At 42.5% G+C, this 18132-nt stretch overlaps 5 protein-coding genes across 7 annotated transcripts; 3 read left to right on the top strand and 2 right to left on the bottom strand.

Annotated features, from left to right (window-relative positions):
• Positions 1-2212: 2212 nt before the first annotated feature.
• LOC122415258 (serine/arginine-rich splicing factor 4-like) lies at positions 2213-5985 on the top strand. Its single transcript, XM_043427243.1, has 3 exons — positions 2213-2306; positions 2368-2446; positions 4932-5985. Exons 1-3 carry the CDS (start codon positions 2213-2215, stop codon positions 5899-5901), a joined length of 1143 nt encoding a protein of 380 aa, XP_043283178.1. The 3' UTR covers positions 5902-5985.
• LOC122414992 (RUS family member 1) lies at positions 5958-8785 on the top strand. The gene is made up of 9 exons (XM_043426731.1): positions 5958-6197; positions 6313-6470; positions 6695-6855; positions 7003-7195; positions 7270-7382; positions 7492-7691; positions 7774-8090; positions 8185-8338; positions 8499-8785. Exons 1-9 carry the CDS (start codon positions 6104-6106, stop codon positions 8573-8575), a joined length of 1467 nt encoding a protein of 488 aa, XP_043282666.1. The 5' UTR covers positions 5958-6103; the 3' UTR covers positions 8576-8785.
• LOC122414996 (RWD domain-containing protein 4) lies at positions 8786-10071 on the bottom strand. The gene is made up of 4 exons (XM_043426746.1): positions 9790-10071; positions 9535-9644; positions 9220-9415; positions 8786-9114 (listed from the first exon to the last, which is right to left on the bottom strand). Exons 1-4 carry the CDS (start codon positions 9892-9894, stop codon positions 8944-8946), a joined length of 582 nt encoding a protein of 193 aa, XP_043282681.1. The 5' UTR covers positions 9895-10071; the 3' UTR covers positions 8786-8943.
• Positions 10072-10208: 137 nt separating this feature from the next.
• Positions 10209-13000, top strand: LOC122414995 (CUE domain-containing protein 1). Of its 3 annotated transcripts, none has more exons than XM_043426745.1 (5): positions 10209-10526; positions 10779-10924; positions 11042-11426; positions 11526-11624; positions 11711-13000. In XM_043426745.1, exons 2-5 carry the CDS (start codon positions 10823-10825, stop codon positions 11845-11847), a joined length of 723 nt encoding a protein of 240 aa, XP_043282680.1. In that variant the 5' UTR covers positions 10209-10526; positions 10779-10822; the 3' UTR covers positions 11848-13000. The 3 variants fall into 3 exon arrangements, with proteins under 3 accessions (XP_043282680.1, XP_043282679.1, XP_043282678.1); XM_043426744.1 differs by having other exon boundaries at positions 10209-10685; positions 10803-10924; XM_043426743.1 differs by having other exon boundaries at positions 10210-10685.
• SWIP (strumpellin and WASH-interacting protein) lies at positions 12993-17907 on the bottom strand. The gene has a single exon (XM_043426727.1). The coding sequence runs from the start codon at positions 16508-16510 to the stop codon at positions 13250-13252; it is 3261 nt and encodes a 1086-aa protein (XP_043282662.1). The 5' UTR covers positions 16511-17907; the 3' UTR covers positions 12993-13249.
• Positions 17908-18132: the final 225 nt, after the last annotated feature.

Here is an 18132-nt window from a genome sequence, read left to right as displayed (position 1 = left end):
ACAGGAAGTAGCGGAGACGCGGGGAGGGTCCCGGCTCCGGCGAGAACGGAGGCTCGCGATTGCACCTTTCCTGGCGAATTCGACTCGCGGCGCATGCGGAATTCGGACGGAGGAGCGACCGAGTCGATCGTTATTTCGGGCCCCGTTAAAACGCAGCCGATAACGCTGGGGATTAATAAAGAACGGACAGTTTATAGGCTCGGACTTCCAGCGACGTTTTCGCCAGAGTTATTCACCGCAGCCTGCCGGAACCGCTCGTCCCTCGGCCCCCCCCCTTAAGAACGTCTCCCGGGAGTTCGACTCGGTCCCGATGAAAAACGAGCAGCATGATTATAGTTTCTAGTCTCCTCGAGTGCTCGTATGAACTTTCAATGTGTACGCACTCCTCCGGGGAGCGAATCCCCACCTCGAGGATTTCATTATCCACGCATACCGCTCACTCGCAAGCGCCTCTCTCTCTCCCTCTTGTTGCCCGGCAACTGCGGAATACCGGTATGTACATGGACGCATACAAACGCGCCGAGTGTTACGGTGGACGTGCGTGGGGTTTAGCGAACTCTGCGGCGCGACTGCGGCTGTACGGGAAGCCCTCGACGTTTACTCTGGGAAGCAGCAGCTTCGACGACGAGTCGCTTCTTCGGCGAACGAGGGGGACACCTCGAACCCGGAGCTCTTGGAAGCTTGGGTCGAGATCTCGTCAGCGACGCGACGAGAAATTGGCGTATTCGGCGCTCTTCCGGATGCGCACTTGAGCGGCGGAGGAAACGACTCTGAGAGTCTCTCGACGCCGGTCCCAACGCTCCTCCGCGTCGACGAGCCGCGGGGTCCTGTCCCCGGCGTGATGACGCGGGACCACGACCTCCGCCACTCCGCGGCCCGAGGCGCAGCAGCTCCACCACTTGCAGCAACCGGTTCGAGCCTCGGAGATCGAGGACTCCGGGGAAGTCGCGAGCTCCTCGTCGGACTCGCTCTCCGATTCTTTTCCGCCTTTCCGGCCCAGCCAGCGCAGCATCCTCCCGCTCTTCCAGGCCCGATCAACTTTTCCTGGGCGCTCGTCTCCCCCCCGCGAAATTAACCGCTCGCCTTTGTACGGCGCGCTTCCTCCGCGGCCGGTCGAACCACTCGCTGATCCGGATCTCGAGCCGGTGGCAGCTTTCCACTCCTCCGTAATCCTGCCCCTCCGGGCCCCCCCCAGCGCCGAGGAAACGGAGCCAACCCCTCGCTGGATCGCGTCCCTTGCGCCGAGGCTTTTCGCCTCGGGCCCGGCCGACCCCACCTCCTTCCTCTCGACGGCTGCTCGCTTTTTATCGCGTACCTGCTGCTGCTGCTGCTCACCCAGCCTCGGTGAGCCCGCAGCTGCCCGCTGCGGCTCTGCAGCTGCTCCTCTCCGAAGAACCTGCGCCCAGAGAGCCCGCGGCCCGCTGCTCATCGACGGCGGGCCCGACGCAGCCTCGGGGACTCGACGACTCTTCGATTTTTCGACTCCTGGACATCTTCCCGGCTGAGCCTGCGCTCCCGGGAGACTCGCAGCTCCTCTCCGGACCGATTCCACCCCCGGGCTCGCCGGGAACCGCAAATAATCGAGGAAATCGAAGGGCTGCGAGTCGAGCGAGGGCCTCGGGCCCGTCTGCACCGCGACGCTGCTCCAATTCCCAGCTCGGCGACGCCGGGAAATCCCCGAATCCCGGCTCCGGGGCTCGGGCCTGTTCCCCGGGGCCCAGAAGCAGCTCCCCGGGTCCCAGCCCGTCGAAATTTTCTTCTCCGTTTGCTGCCCCGCGTCCACGGAGCGGCGAAAGCCCTTCGGGGCTCCGGACGGTCCGGGGGTCGACGGCTCCTCGCCGGGTGCCTCCTCGCCAAAGTTTTTCGACACGATTCTCCTCAGGCGCGATTGCAGACGCTCCATTTCGTCGAGTCGGCAAAGCACGCGCTGCAGCTTCTCCTTTCCGCTCCCCCGGGCTGCCATTTTCTCGCTTTTTCTTCTCACCGCCGATAAATCGTCGCTGCTCGATTTCATTTTTTTCCCGCGAGCATTCCCGTCACTTGTTTTTCTCGCCTCCGATCCGCGGGCCGCTCCTCCAAAATGAGGTTAAATCTCGAGCCGAAAAAACGCGGAGCTTCCCGGCGACGCAGAAAATCGATTTTCACGCTTCCCGCGGTCAACTGAGGCCCTCGCTCCCACGAAATATCGAGGAGACTCAAACCCCGGCTGAACATGCCGACCTCGCACCGCTCCCGAAGAAAATTCTCCCCCGCCCTCGACGACGACCCGGACCTCAGCCTCGACGACGTCGCCCTCGTCGTAGCAGGTTTGAACAACAAAGTTCTGCAACTCCGGAGAGAAATTCGGGCCCTGAGGGATTCCCCGAGGTCGGCCGATACCGACGGAAGAGCCGGGTAAAGGTCAACGGTCGCAAAACTTCGTTAGTACCCAGTGGAATGGGAACGAGTGAGTCCGAGGCCACGGGCTCGAAGGTTATCCGGGCTCGATCATCTTATCCCCGCTAATTAAGGGGGCCGCGACTGTTTCCTCTCAAAAATTTTTTTCTCACGCGTTTTTTCACCCGGACGTGAATATACTCGCTCCGAATACACCGGCTGGAAATTACTTTATCGATGTTCAACTGCCTCGGGAAGCGTTTTCAACCTGATCAAATCCGAATTTTCAACAATCCGGAGCTTCCAGCTTGAGGCTTAAAAAACTTTGATCGATTAATACTGAAAAATATGGAAAATTTACAACTCCGCAAGCTCAAACGTTGCCGTGGAAAAAAAAAAAAAAAAAAAAAAAAAACTTCCTTTTCAACCTAACTCACGATTTAAAGTCGAAAAAACTAAAATGCACAAGAATCTTTCAGTCTCTGCACACGGAAAGAGCGGACTCGTTTTCTAGAATGAAAAATATATTATTTTTCAAGAATTTTCAAACTATTTAGCCTTGTGTTTTTTCCATTTTCCAATTTTTTGGACAAGTCCAAATTCATTGTAAATCACAAATTTTCACTGTCAGCATAAATTCTACGATAAATACACGAATTTAGACCGAATACGTGTGACATTTTACCACGCATACAGTTTTTTCGGGGTTGCCCGAGCATACTTTACCATACGAACATTTCAAGTGACCGAAAACATTATTTTTTACTCTGCTTAAAGGAGGGTGACTAGCGACGATACAATGTTGCCATGCTAAACCATGTTGAATACATAAAAAAATTCAAAATGATAAGAATTTAATCAAATTTGGTGAACATATTCTTTAGTGCCAAATTTGACAATACAAATTTTTTAAGATTTTTCTTCTGTACAGTTCAATTGATCACTAAAGTTCACGTGTATATTCATAGCGTTTCCATATACATAGGTATACATTCCGGGCATAAGAAATCTGCTTTAATGCGTAATTACTCGATAACTAAGTAGAAGAAAATTTTTTTAAAAATTGTGTCTTCGCACTTGATGTTGAAGAACATTATCACCAAATATGATCAATTTCTTATAATTTTGACGAATGTAGCCACCCTGCTTAAGGAGGGTCGATCACAAAATCAAAATAATCAGAATTTGATAAAGTTTGGTGATAACATTCTTTGGCATCGAGTATACGAATAAAATTTTTTCAAATTTTTTTACCACAGCGTTATCGAATAATTGAGTGTTAAATCGAAGTTCTTATGCACGAGATGTGTATAGTATGTTAACTCTATGCTTTAATGTTCAATCACTCGAGAGCTGTGGTAAAAAAATCTAAAAAAAAATCATATTGTCTCATATATTTTTAAAAAATACATTTACTAAACTTTATTAAATTCTTATAATTTTGAAATTATTTATATTTTTGACATGGTTTAGCATGGCAACATTGTGTCGTCGCGATCCACCCTCCTTAAAGAGAAAAAGACTCTTGAGTCTTTTGAATAAAAGTTATGGGTGTTGGTCTTTTACTGTGGTGGATAGAACAATTCTTATTAATGCTCTTCGAGTTAAGGAGGGTGGATCGCGAATTAAAAATTATAAGAACTTAATAAAATTGGGTAAATGTATTATTTAAAAATATATAAGAAAATATAAATTTTTTTAGATTTTTCTACCACATAGCTCTTGAGTAATTCAACACTAAAGTTTACTTTCATAAGCACAGAGTTTGTATAAATGCAGTTATACATCTGGCGCATAAGAAGTTCGATTTAACGCTCAATTATTCGATAACCATGTGGTAAAAAAATTTGAAAAAAATTGTATCAAGAGACGCGGTAGCGGCTCAAGTATTAAAAGGAAAAACTGCAGCGCAAAAGTAAAGCCAGCGCGAGCCCTGACGCTACTCTTATATACGCGAATATGCCGGTTTTATGACGTCACAGAATTTTCAAACGGCTCTCACAAACAAACCATTTCGTGAAAGAACCTGAAAAATGGTGACGATTTTTTTTCGATTTTTCCCTTTCCATTGGTCCTTGTTGCAAGTAAATCCGTCCAGTGGATCCTGAGATATGTAACGTTAGTGATTTTTTGTATACTTGATGCCAAAGAATGTTATCACCAAATTTGATCAAATTCTGATTATTATTTTGATTTCGTGATCCACCCCCCTTAATGCTGAAATCCAGTACGTATGTAGCGTCCCCGAGATACTATATTTGTAGTACTTTCCTCTGGAATTTTCGGTTTCATTTGTTTTTCGGTTTCAGTTTGTTTCGAAAGCAGAAATGATGAAAAGTCTCCGACTCGGTTTCGCGGGGTTTTGGTTACTGGAATGAAGAATTTTTGAGCAAAAAAATCGGTTAACGCCAAGCCTGGAACCGGTGGGGGGAAAAAAAACGTTGCAGTGGCGCGGCCCCTTAATTTAGTGGGGATTTTGGGCTGAAAATTGGATGAGTAGATTTTCTGAGGGGAAAAAAGACGGTGGAGAATTGAATGGATTTTTATTTCGGCAGGCGCAGCTCCGGAAGAAGCAAATTGGCCGGGCGAAAGCGCTGTGAAAGGAGAAGCGAGGACAACGAGCACGGCGGTTCCTCTAGCCCGCTTTGCCGCAACGATATTGCTAGGAGGGAACGCGATCGGGGGAGGGGAGCTTGCACGAATCCTTCGCGCTGTCGAAACCGTCGGAAAAACTCAATTCCAGCAGTCGGTCGCGAAGATTCAAGCGTTTCCGGTGAAACTACGAGGGCGGAAAGCACGAGCACGTTCTCCGATAGGGAGCGAAAATATGACGCGAATAAAAACCAAAAGACTCAAACTCTCGAACCGCCTAAAGACGCAAAAATATCCTCGCGCAATCGCAACCGAGAAGTTTCTGTCAACTCGGATACTGTGGGCAACCTCGACGCAAAAAGACGCTCGAAGGAGCTCGAAAAAAGTCGGACGAAAAGTGTGTCGAACGGGAATAACGCAGCGCGGGGTGTAAAGAAAAAAAGAACATCGCGAGGTGTTCAAGTCGAGCTCAAAGACGATAAAAAATCAGCTGGCTCACGCGGTTGCTGCTCGTTCAAATGTTGCAGTAAAAATAAGAAAAAAGAGGCTAAAAGGAAGGAGGGAAACTCGGACGAAAAACAGTATGGTTCAGAATCTTCGGATACTTATCAGCCAGCAGTGACTAAGAATGAAAAAAATGCGAAAAAACGTGAACCGGAGAAGCGTAGAATCAGCGGAGGTGGCGAACGATTGACTTACCCAAAACTCAAGAATACTGACGTCCCGCTGCTACAATCGCATGTTTGGAGGGTAAACAATCCGCAACGCCGCTCCGACAGGACGCGGCGAAGTGGGCAAACTACGGAAAACCAGTGGATTCAAAAGAATGAAGCGGCGGACGTCAAAAGACGGTTGAACGAGTGTCTCGCCGAATTGAACGGAATAATCGGAGACGTCGGTCACTTGTTTCGAGAAAATGTCAAAAATTCTTGATGTTGTAACAATCAAATAATGAGAAAGTAATTTTGTATCAGAACTTGAAGAATTTGATGTTAAAAATAAAACGATACAATGGTACCCGCCGCGTTTTTTTATCAGACCCGGAACCACCGGAACTTTACACACAGATATCTTTTATCAGAGCCTTGCCTTGTAATTGCTGCCTCCGGCTCATATCTCACCGAAGTTTAACGACATGGATAAAAAGCAAGAAACATCAGATTTTTCGTATACCAAGATAAGAGACGGTGATAAAACGGGTCTGGTTCTCTGTGAAAATAATGAATCGGGTGAGTCTCCAATTTGAATTGGTCTTCGAGGGGAAGAAAAACAAAACGTAAACAAAAAACCATCACCTGACACATCGAACGCCGCAAACCTAACCTGAAAAATCATGTTTTACAGACTCGCAGTTTGCGTACCTTAAAAAAACCCAACCGACGGACTTACCTATTTTTTCAACGTCAGTCGAACATTTTTTGAAAGATGTCTTCCTGCCTCGAGGCTTTCCGGACAGTGTGCATTCGGACTATGTTCAATATCAAATTTGGGATACAGTTCAGGTAACTTCGTCGAACTGATTTCACGTAAAAATCATCTGTATTCAACGACCAATTCAACTTGAACTGTTTTTGTTAATTATCATGAAAACTCTTTATTCCTACTCTTACTACAACTTCATCATTTGATTAGAGTTTTACTGGCCGCTAAAGTCACATTATCGTTAATAAATTCTCTACAATTGACAACTTCACTATTATTATGACATTGAAAATAATCATCACAGGCATTTGCCAGTACGATATTGGGGACGTTGACCACTCATTCGATAATGAGAGGAGTGGGTGTTGGAGAATCGACAGCAACTCCTTTGGCGGCTGCGATAACTTGGATTTTGAAAGATGGCACAGGAATGGTCGGGCGAATAGTATTTGCTTGGTGGAATGGGTGATTCATTGATTTTATTGCTTAGAAAAATCTTACTCCTTGCGCGTGAAACCAAAGAAAATAAAATACCATCAATGATATTGAAATAATTGTTCAAAAAATATGTGCAACATGAAATCAAAGTAAAATAAATTATTCATGGGTCAGACCAGGATTAGATGCTCAATGTAAAAAATGGCGTCTTTTTGCGGATGTTTTGAACGATGCAGCAATGGGAATCGAGTTGACCCTGCCCTACTTTCCAAGTTTTTCAACGATTCTGCTCTGTTTCTCTTCTGCAATGAAATCTTTGGTCGGTGTCGCTGGTGGAGCCACTAGAGCCTCCATCACTCAGCATCAGGTAGAACTGTTTACTAATTTATTACTATATCGATGATTCTAAGAGCTAATAGCAATTGAAACTTTTCTTTCAAGGCTCTGCAAAATAATTTGGCTGATGTATCGGCCAAAGATGGGAGCCAAGAAACCTGTGTGAATTTGATTGCCTCGCTCGTTGGTGTTTTTATGCTGTCTTTTCTCGGTGCAAGGTAAAAATTTTAATTATTTTTATAATTTTTTGTGAGAAAACAACTGAATTCATGAATCAAAATATAATTCGACGAATGTCTGAACACCGTTTTATAAAATGTGTTTAAGTTCCCACGTGTTGTTCTGGTACGTCGTACTTGTCGCAACTCACATTTATGCGAATTATCGAGCAGTGCGATCCTTGTGCTTCGACACGTTAAACGAAGATCGTCTTGCGATTATCGTTGATAATTATTTAATGCAATCAAGTGTTCTAAGCCCGGAAAAAGTGAATGAACAAGAATCGGTACTCATTTCGTACAAGGCTTGTGCGTATTATTCCACAAAAATATGGCTAATTATTCAATAATGAATTTCTTATTTAATTAGACCTGTAATATTGCGTTGCAGCTAAAAAACTGTGCGGATTTGATATTACGATTGGCGAATCGCTCGAGGATTATGTGGAATCTGCTAAGTCGCAGAAGTCGAACAGCTCCTCAATCCGCGATGCTTTGACATTGTTTCGTATAACGAAATCATCTTCATTTTCAATCTTTGGAAAACGAGATCGTTCGAAGTCTCTGCATACGTTTTTTATCGATATGCAAAATCGGGTCATCAGAATTGCTCTAGTTCACGATGCAACGTCGGAAAATATTCTGAATAGCTACATCAGTGCTTTCCTAATGGGCATTATGATAAGCATGGGATGTGAATTCCGTCAAGTAAGTAAATTTTTTAAATCAACTTTCAATTTTCCGTGAGAATGGCGTTGAAGAAAGTTGGTAAGTAATGCAAAATTCAATGTTTTTGTTTTAGGATATAATAGAGAAAGCTAAAAACGCCGAGGGCCCGTTACTCGCTATGTACAAAATGGCCATTGAATTGCGTCAAACTCTATCGCAACCTAAATTTATGAATGGAATGTTGGATCAACACACCCGCACATTATTGGCACACCTCAAAGCCTCCGGTAGAAAAAAAAAAAATTTTATAATCCATACTCTTACAAGAATGTGATAATTTGACTCCAATTACTAAAAATTCAATAAAGTTTCAGGGCCAAGCATTTGATAAAACATCGAAAATTCTCTTGATCCAATGTAAACTTACATTTTTTTTTGTTATTGCAGAATGGAAGATGGATACGAGCATGCTTCTGGTCGGGCCTTACAGAATTTACGAAGATACGAAAATGCTTTTAAAGTAGAGATGAAAACGATCGTTTGTTTTTTTAATTTTGATACTATTTCTGAAGGCATATAAGCATACGAAAAAAAATACTTCGAGAATGAGGTAATAAAAGTTTTACACTTCTTTAAAAACTTCTGACTGTGAATTCAATTTCTCTGATGAAATTCTACAACGACCAGTCGCAATTTCACACTGCGGTGAACAATAAAAACTATGTATCACGAGATTCCAGCACGGACAAAATTTCTCCATGATTTTATTTGCACGAAACAGTATTTACTTGCAACAACAATTTATAAAAATATAATACCATCGCTGATGCAAATTCAGCAATCTGTACAATGAGAGTCAAGGAAAAAAAATCTTTACATAACAAACTTACGACTAGGAATCTTGATCAGGCTTCGAGCCTGTCTGGGACAAATGCTTAACAATGTCGACCCAATCCCATCCTCTCGGTTTGTCACCTTTCCCATCTGCCTTGTTCCATTGTCGACGCTTTTGAGCCTTTGTCAGTTGCTCTTTTTTTGGCTTCTTCGACGATTCTTCCTGAGTCTTGAATGCGATCGAGTTATCATTGAAATCAAAACTAATTCTATATAGAGCCTGTTGAGACTCTGTTGACAGAGCCCTGGCTCAACATTAATAACAATTTTTTACCTGTTGAGTGTCATCAGATATCATTAATTTATCTGTTTTGTCTATAAGCTCGTTAGGTGAAGTTGGTTGAGTTTCGATCAAATCTGCAAGATGTTCTTGAACCGATTGAAAAAGCGTGTAGGTCATTGCACAACCGAGCCATTGTTCCGCTTCTGAGTCTACGTGAGCCACAATTTTATCCTTGACCGATTGAATTCTGAATGAATAAATATTTACACAGAGGGAAAAATAAATGTTTTGCTCTATCGATTAAAGTTCTGGAATTATGCTTGCTGATCAAAAGTTTGGTACTGATTTTCTTGATTTTCTACTTACATGTGTTTATTGTAAAATGTTTCCATGCTGATCGCGGGTTTGTCCGTTGGATACGTCGGGCCCCATGTAATGTCCAGGATAAATGACTTTGGATCGTTTTCCTTTCCATACTACAGATATTTATTAAAATATCAATTATTCGAAATTGAAGTACAAAGATCGATATTTTGGTTGTAAATAAAGTAGTTTTTTCAATGGAAATCATGGGTTAAAATTTTCCAAATTTTTTACGTAATTGAAGAGACGAAAAACAACCTTGTACTGATATGTGGTCGGTGAGACCTCCTTGAACGCGGCATCTCCGTCATAAATTGAAGCTAAAACTTCACGCTCTTCTTCTTGCAGCTCAGCATCACTCATTTTCGCCTGTTTGGCCTTTTCTTATCCGCTAATGAATTAACACTAATTAGTAATCGGACACAACACCTTAAGATCATGCGGCACGTTTTTTTGAGGTTACTGTTTCCTCAAGATTCACGGAGATTGACAGTCTGATTGTGAGGGACGTGGGGGAAGTGCGAGCGATCAGCGAACAGCTGACTCTGCTGAACTCCAATTGAATTTTAAGAGATGTTCACACCGAACTCTGGCAAACGCGTGGCGCCCCCTCTTCTTATTTTTTGTTAAAAAAAATTTCACCATTGGCTGGCTAACTTCACAGTGGAATTTCTCATTGCATGAAAAATATATTCAATGATTTGAGCAGCGAGAACGACGAGGCTTCCGCCGTCCCTCTGAATAAATCGTCTGTCAAAAACTGACAGATGAAGAAAATTGCGTTTCGGGAAACGCACTTCACCGGCGATTGTTTTTCGGGTTGTACACACGTTTTTTTAAGCTTTTAATCGTTTCGATAAAAATAATAATTTATCGTAATAACGAAAATCAGACACGCCTCGTGAAAATCGAACAGAAAATTTAATTGCCGAGTGTATCGAGTGGAAAGTTCATGCAAGCGAATAATCCTGACCTTCGTTAAAAGACTAAAAAAAGTTGAGTGAAAGATCTATTGTCAGTTGGTGTCTTTTTATTTTTACTATCGAGGCATCCTGCGATTTTTAGATGCACTTATGTTATGTAATTTATCCTTAAAAGTTTGAAGAAGTAAAATCGTACAGTTCGAAACTTTTTTGAGCAATTTTTCTCCCAGGGTGAGTCATATTTTGTGTTGCTTTATCTGCTCATAGAATTTAATACGTTTATGAATTTCACTTAATTCCTGAATTCACTTCAATCTTTTACAGAAATGGTTTAATTTCTGACAGCAGGCTTGTAAAAAAATTACACCATGGCATCGGCTGCTGAACAACATCAAACCACCCTGGAGTTTTATCAGGCGATGGCAGACTTCAAAAATATGTTTCCACAGATGGATGACGACGTAATTGAGGCAAGGAAACATTAGGAACAAAGAGTCAAAGCATTACTAATTGACACGATCATTTAACTGAATTTTTTATGTTTATTCAGTATTCAATCGATTGATAATGCTCATATGCACTTTTAGGCTGTTCTACGTTCGAATCAAGGTGCGGTGAACACGACCATTGACCAACTATTGGCAATGAGCACCGACAATGAGAATGAAAAAATTCGCAGTGAATTAGAAGAGAACGAAGAGCCAGGGAAAAGTCCAAAAACGGCGAAGCAAGAAGAAGCGGCAAAATCATTGCGCAGCGCTCAGAAGTGGCAGCCTCCGCTGTTGGGCCCATTGCCAGACAGTTTCCTCAGAATTCCGCAACAGTTGGGAGAAAGTTTGGAGACCGTTGAGTCAGGTAGTGCTCCAGAAAGTTCGATGTTGGAGGATGAGAGAATTGCCATGTTTCTGCAGAATGAAGAATTTATGGCTGAGCTTCGCTGGAACCAGGACTTTCTTACTACGTTAGAAAATGGTAAAAAAATTGGCAAATTTACTAATTCGTTGTGAATTTTCGTTCCATTCGTCCCTCTGATATCCAGCATGCTCTTTTTTTTACGTGAACATAAAACAGATGCAAAACTGCAAGGAACGGAGATTGAAAAATGTCGCAGCTCCACGAACCACGACGACGAGGATCTCTTTAAAGAGAGATTGAGAAACATGGGCAAAGGTAATAGCGAAAATCTCGAGAAAAAACAGAAGCAATGAAAAATGATGAAATTCCATTTGTGAATTAATGAAACGATTTTTCCTCAGTATCGCGACGCAAATTTGCTCAGCTCACGAAAGTTTTTACCCGGAGCAAGAAACGGGGTGGTCGTCAATTGTTGCCGCCAACAGCATCTTGCGACGATCTCTTGGACCCGGAGGAATCTTCGAGACCTCAGACTTAAGTAAAACCGAAAGCAAAAATGGGTTCGAAGTATGTTTCAACGCGTATAAATCTCATGAAAATGAAGAAATGAAAAAGCGCACCTCGCTAAAACAAACGAATCCCGAACGCCTGAGCGAATTTAAATAACTCAAAAATTCAAACAAAAATTTTATCCTCCGTGTTATTCGCGATATTGATGCGTTTAGAAATCTCACAATATTCACGTTGACGCACGAGATATACGAAAATAGAAGAAAAACGTTAACGGAAATAGACAAAAAAGAAAATAGAATTCATAAACATCGATTCTGAAGAAACTAAAAAAAGTATCAGGATAGCGGGTTACTTAAAAAAAGTACATAATAAAATGAATTCAAAAGATAGGAGCAGAGTAAGGCGTCGAATGAAAATTTGGGTTATTTGACGGATTAGTTTTTAGAAGACCCTTTGGAGACTGAATTTTGGGAAGGTAGATATTTTACCTTTAGACAATTGTTTTGTTGTACCTTAATAACTTTTGTTACTTATTTATGTGTTATTTATATAGATATAACATTAGCACGTCAAAGTAGTGATAATTTTTGTGATCAAATTGCACGTTACGTTTTAAAAGAATTTTTAGAGTAATTAAAAAAAAGAACAAAATTGTTGATCAGATTTCTCTCAGGATTCAAAGTGTACTTTGATTTTAAGGTACGTTTCGCACCTAGTCATCGATTTTAAGTAATCATTGTCTCTTTATAGCGATGTTCGTCGTCGAATTGTCAAAAAAACAAACAAAAACCGTCAACGGTTGATATTATTGTTAACGTCGAGTATTTATGTAATTTAAAATGACACTAGATTAGAATAATATGAGAGGAATGGTGGGGGGAGTAATCGGGGAGTTTGGAAACTGTTTTAACCGAATTTCGATGACATAGGCTCATTGTGATCATCGCATTTTTCTCAATCGACGATTATAACCTAAAGTTTCGAAATAACCTCAAAATGAATAAGCTATTTAAATCAACGGTAATCAACCGTCGATGAATATCAGTTTCCTGAAAAAAAAAAAAAATTTTCCAGCATCATTTAACCTGCTCCCTAGCGTATTTCTAGTCAAGATCAATACCTGAAAAAAGTGTCATCGTTATTTGTCATGAAAATTAAATGTCACTGAAATAACGAAACAAGGCGTTCGATTTATTTTCCATAATTCATATCGCATATATAGATATATATAATTTCTTTCTCATAACAATTACGTAATAGCTGTACAAGATTCGATACAATAATAAAAACTTTCGAACAATTTGAACGAGAAAATGGACGAAAATCAACTTATCGCGTTCAGGCTTCCACTTGAAGGTTGATTTCCGACAATTCATCATTTTTTTCGGCAATAGGATAATAATAGGAATGAAGTTTTGTTGTATGTGTTACGTATCGGGCTGTTTGAAGAACACCCGAGCTCCGGAAAGACTGTAATCGAGTAATTGGAATTCGGCGTTTCTCTCGTTCAGGCGTTTGAGCGTCAAAGCTCTGGTCTGTTGCAATTTTTCATCGGCAGCGTCGTTTTTACTTTCGGCAGCGAGTCTTTCGTCGGCAGCTTGACGATAAACGGTTTCGAACCATTGGAGACCGTCGAGTTCTTTGTTTTGATCGAGGAGAGCGTTTATGTAAGCGATGCCCATGGCGAATCCGTCGTCGGTGAAAGCAGCGCCATCTTTGTTTTTTTTGAGGATTTTTTCTTTGTTGGAAAGTGCGTTGTCGACGAAACTGAGAGTCAACGGCGGAACGATAGCGTAAAATTGTTGCAAATGACGAGACTTCGGATCACGAAAATTCGAGGCAAACACGTCAACGAGGAGCTTGAAATAATGTATTCCCTCGTTGAAATTCTCCACTAAATTGGCTATGTCGTTTTGCAAACGTTTCGCTGCCGCTTGGGTATTTTCCGAATAACCGAGATCGACGCATTTCCTCTCGAACGGCGTGACCGAATTGACATCCGGCAAAAACGATATCGCGTTCGCACAAGCGTGCAGTCCCCCCGATCTTATGAGTCTTACGTAGCCGAGAGCATTCCCTATTTGAGTGATTAGTTGTCGAAAATGATCCAAATAACTCATGCCATCCTCCGACATTCCCAGCTTACGGATTCCCTTCTGAAACTTTTCAGCCCTTTCGTATGTGTACGGAACAGATTCGTTCTCTCTTTGAACTTTGACAAATTTAACGTCTTTGAGAAGCCTCGATTTGATGTGTTCGTCGAACATGAATTGCGAGAACGTGTGCAGTTTTATGCAGAGAAATTGATAAACGAAATTAACCGTTGTGCTCATTATTCCTGTTCCGTGAGTTCTTATGGAATTAGCGATATGTCTTATTCCGATAGTGTTCAAATATTTGCTCGTGCTTTTTTGCTCGATGAAAGTTTGGGTGTTCATGTTGTAGAGATAACGGGAAACAAAGACGTGAATATTCCTCATTATTTCTAAGGCGTCGAGGCCTTGTTCGAGCGTTTGTGTTGGCAGATGATTTTGCACGGTGTCCAAGGACAATTTGTAACTGGCAAGGGCGTGCATCGTTCGATAAGTTTTCCAATCGTGAAGCGCCAAAGTGGTGAGGTTATAAAAAGTCGTGTCGAGATAATGCTCGACGAAGCGTTTCGAAGAGACGAGATTATTGGAAATCGGTAGAGGCAAAGAAGCCACGATTCTGCCAGCGTCTTTGGCTCCAATCTCGAAGGGATTAGTGGAATCGAGTTTGAGGTGAGAATGGACGTGCAGACGAAGACTCGTTTCGATCTCGCGACAGGCGGGTTTTAGAACGTTCTTCACGAGCATTTCTCGAAGCTCGGAGATTCTTGCATCTGCTATTTCCGGCGAATCTTGACGAATAATTGCGCTATTTAAAGCATTGAGCAAATGGGAAATGTGACTGATGTCTTGATTGCTGCCGACGATCGAAGCCAAGTAAGCAGGAATCATCGTTTGATAGTGTAAAAGAATCGAGTAGTCGCAGACTTCAGATATGTTTGTGTAGAGCTCAGCAAGAACGTCGTAATCCTCCAATTTCCGGCGCAACTTCACCGCCTCATCGTCCTTAAAAGTATCCGTCAATTGTCTCGCATAAGCTAGTGCACATCTGACAATCAAACGACGATCTGCGGTTGCTGGACCATTCATTAACCTCGTGCTGAGCCTCATCAGTGAAAGAGCGTCCAGTCTTTCCCTGCTGTAAGCTTGGTCCTTCTGGATCAATCCTTTTTTCGCTGCTTCGAGAATAACAAGGATTTCATAACTCAGACTCTGCAAGGCTCTGCCTTGCGCTTGCACCACAACAGGGCCGAGACTGTTGAAAGTAGTTTCAAGAGTTTTTAGAACTTCAACGAGCCTGCAAATGATCTGAACAGTACTTTTGGTCATTGCTTTTTGCAGATGAGCATGAAGATTCGTTAGTAGTGAAATAATCTCTGCTATTACGGCAGTTATTTCTGCTATGTCTTTCAATAAAGAACATTGCTTTTTTATATCTTTTATTTGGAAATCGTTGCTGGATAAAAGTGCTTTTGCTTCTACGCACCAAAGCATCGCTCTCCCGATTATTTGGCCCGCGGCGACAGGCAATTTTGCTATTCGCGTGGCCAACAGTTTTTCACCTATTTGTGAATTTATTGGCGTAACTGTATCTCGGGGCATCGACTCGGACAAAAATTTTGCTGGCATCCAAATGACATTTCCTACCAGCGTCACAGCATAAAGACGCTTGTTAGCCTCTCCCAATCTGCGCACAAGCTTCTTGTCACAAACGCCAAAAAGCCTAGTTGACAAAACGACTCCTATGTTCAATCTTGACCAATTTTTATTCACTGCATAGCTGTTGGCTATTTTACTCTCTACTTCGGCCATTGTATTCTTCAAATATGTTACCAGCTGGTCGTTCATGTTGGAAGTTTTGCTCACGTCCATTGAGTGTTCCACGCCCTTTGAAAATAAATTTTTCCCGAGCAGATGACCCTGAAGATCCTTCAACAATTTATCTAATGTAGAGAGTCGCGTTTCTGGGATGGAAAATTTTGCAGGATTGTGCATCACCGATCTCACTTGGATTCTGTAAGATTTCCACTGATCCAAAAGTGTTGGATATGACTCGACAATCTCATCAAAGGTTACAAGAATCAGGAAAAGATCCAGAGTGTGCTCTATCAGTGATGGCAAGTATATTTCTTCGGGCCCCCTTGATAAACTTGATAACTGACTGATCGCCAAGTGAGTGACAGTAAAAATTCTATTTATATAGATCGACGTGTCCTGGAGATCCGCAAAAAGTTTAGAAAAATTCTGCGACGACTTTGGCTCGGTTACTGCTTCCCCATGGACCATGAGTTTTATGTAAAAATTATTAGCTTCAGATTTCAACATTCTTATCTCTCTGCACGTGCCTGCTACTGCAGCCAATATTTTTGATAGACTTTTATTTTTCATTTCGACTAATGACAATATGTCCGTTTCATCTTTCAAACGATAAACGAGACGCAACGGTCCTTCTCTAAGATTTTCGAACGACGAAATTTCTTCCTTCCAAGTCGCCGCAAGATTATTAAAAAATTGTCCATATTTTCGCAATTGCACATTCCCTGCAGCCTTGTGAATCTCCTCGTCTCTGCTTATCCCCCAACCCGAAGATTCAATCATCTCGGATTTCTTTCCCCCTATTATCCAATGAACACTACAGTATTACGTACCCACAATAAACAGAATTAGAAAACGATTTTATCGATGTTTTCGCGAAACTTTTTAGGTTAGGTCGATCTCGCAACGGTTTCACGTACTTCATTTAGAAGATTGCCGTATCAATTTTCCTGAAATCTTGAGGTTCATTCTCGATTTGCGTGTTTATTTCCGTAAAAAAATGACAGTTTTCAACGAGAGATTATTAAAGGTTATGTTCTTTTGTTGTTCTCCCGCAGGCTGCACAGTTACTTATCGGCTATGTTAATTTTATCAGCAAAAACAGTCTTTGAGAATCGGTTTTTATCGAGTTTATTCACTATCTCGTTCGTTTTTTGTTAATGTATTACCGAACATTTCATGTCGATTTTGACAGTCGTGGGAGTATGAAGTTGCAACGATAAAAATGTCACCCATACCCATGTCGCCGGTGTCCGCGACTAGACTGCCACCAGTGCCACCAAACCTATGCAAGTGTAACTATACATTTTCCGTTGGGGAGTGGTGAAGGCAAAGATAACACACGCATGCGCAAGAAAGATGCACGAAAAATGTAATTCGAGCTCGTGCGTTTATTCTTTCGGCTATATTTTGTTTTCATCGTCGTTCCCGCGTCATCTCAGGACCGGCTTTTTAAGATATATTTTAAACGATGATACGAAGCAAAAATAATTAACGTCACTATAGGAAGTAACAGGCGACCAAAAACATTCCAATATACGGGGTCCATGTCCTCAGGGTCCCCTGCAGCAACCGTTTCAAGTAGGGAAACAAAATATACCGTAGGAAGTGATAGGCGGCAAAAGCCACTCCAATATACGGGATCCATGGCTCCAGAAACGATTCTAAAGAATCTCGTAGGAATAAACAGATGACCAGCAGAGCCGCTCCAATATACGGGGTCCATGTCCTCAGGGTCCCCAGCAACCGTTTCAAGTAGGGAAACAAAGTATACCGTAGGAAGTGATAGGCGGCAAAAGCCACTCCAATAATATACGGGATCCATGGCTCCAGAAACGATTCTAAAGAATCTCGTAGGAATAAACAGATGACCAGCAGAGCCGCTCCAATATACGGGGTCCATGTCCCCAACGATTGTAGCCAGGAAAACAAAGAACCAGCGGGTACGCGGGAGCCGATGATCGATTGCCAGATCGCGGCTACTGTTCCAGCGGCTACTCCTTGCGGGCGGAAACCCAAACAATATAATACGAGGATTCCCCCTCCACCCACGAGAACGATGCTCTCCATCGTAGCAAAGATTTTTCGAAATTCACGACGCAACGACGTTGCAAGCTCAACTCACAAAAGCTCGGAACGCGGAGAATATTGCAGAGCTCACGGAAACGTTGGAACAAAGCGCAGCTTATTCAACGAATTCAGATCAAACTGCTGATTACGATTCGTCACACACACAACGAATAACTCGGTCGGTAAGTATCGTCTACTCGGTCAATCATCTCGCGATACAATTTTTATTAAAAGCCTCGAGAGTTCAGGCTGACACAAATTTCACGATTTAATGAGCTTTTTTTAATTTAAGGAGCCCCGCATTCTTCACAATCGCGACTACTTTTTATTTTAGC

This window comes from Venturia canescens, chromosome 8 (genome assembly GCF_019457755.1).
Source record: "Venturia canescens isolate UGA chromosome 8, ASM1945775v1, whole genome shotgun sequence".
NCBI lineage: Eukaryota > Metazoa > Arthropoda > Insecta > Hymenoptera > Ichneumonidae > Venturia > Venturia canescens.
The sequence above is the reverse complement of the archived record's forward strand: the minus strand, read 5'-3'. Positions and strand labels throughout refer to the sequence as shown.

Bases quoted from the DNA above. Each gene is read 5' to 3' on its own strand.
- LOC122414992 (XM_043426731.1), top strand. From the start codon at position 6,104: ATGGATAAAAAGCAAGAAACATCAGATTTTTCGTATACCAAGATAAGA. The intron at 7,692-7,773 runs GTGCGTATTATT...ATTGCGTTGCAG, and splicing joins ACTCATTTCGTACAAGGCTT to CTAAAAAACTGTGCGGATTT. The intron at 8,339-8,498 runs GTAGAAAAAAAA...TTGTTATTGCAG, and splicing joins GGCACACCTCAAAGCCTCCG to AATGGAAGATGGATACGAGC.
- SWIP (XM_043426727.1), bottom strand. From the start codon at position 16,510: ATGATTGAATCTTCGGGTTGGGGGATAAGCAGAGACGAGGAGATTCAC.
- LOC122415258 (XM_043427243.1), top strand. From the start codon at position 2,213: ATGCCGACCTCGCACCGCTCCCGAAGAAAATTCTCCCCCGCCCTCGAC. The intron at 2,307-2,367 runs GTTTGAACAACA...GGATTCCCCGAG, and splicing joins CGTCGCCCTCGTCGTAGCAG to GTCGGCCGATACCGACGGAA. The intron at 2,447-4,931 runs GTGAGTCCGAGG...TTATTTCGGCAG, and splicing joins ACCCAGTGGAATGGGAACGA to GCGCAGCTCCGGAAGAAGCA.
- LOC122414996 (XM_043426746.1), bottom strand. From the start codon at position 9,894: ATGAGTGATGCTGAGCTGCAAGAAGAAGAGCGTGAAGTTTTAGCTTCA. The intron at 9,645-9,789 runs GTTGTTTTTCGT...AAATATCTGTAG, and splicing joins CGACCACATATCAGTACAAG to TATGGAAAGGAAAACGATCC. The intron at 9,115-9,219 runs GTAAAAAATTGT...ATCGCATTCAAG, and splicing joins TATCTGATGACACTCAACAG to ACTCAGGAAGAATCGTCGAA.
- LOC122414995 (XM_043426745.1), top strand. From the start codon at position 10,823: ATGGCATCGGCTGCTGAACAACATCAAACCACCCTGGAGTTTTATCAG. The intron at 10,925-11,041 runs GCAAGGAAACAT...ATGCACTTTTAG, and splicing joins TGGATGACGACGTAATTGAG to GCTGTTCTACGTTCGAATCA. The intron at 11,625-11,710 runs GTAATAGCGAAA...ATTTTTCCTCAG, and splicing joins ATTGAGAAACATGGGCAAAG to TATCGCGACGCAAATTTGCT.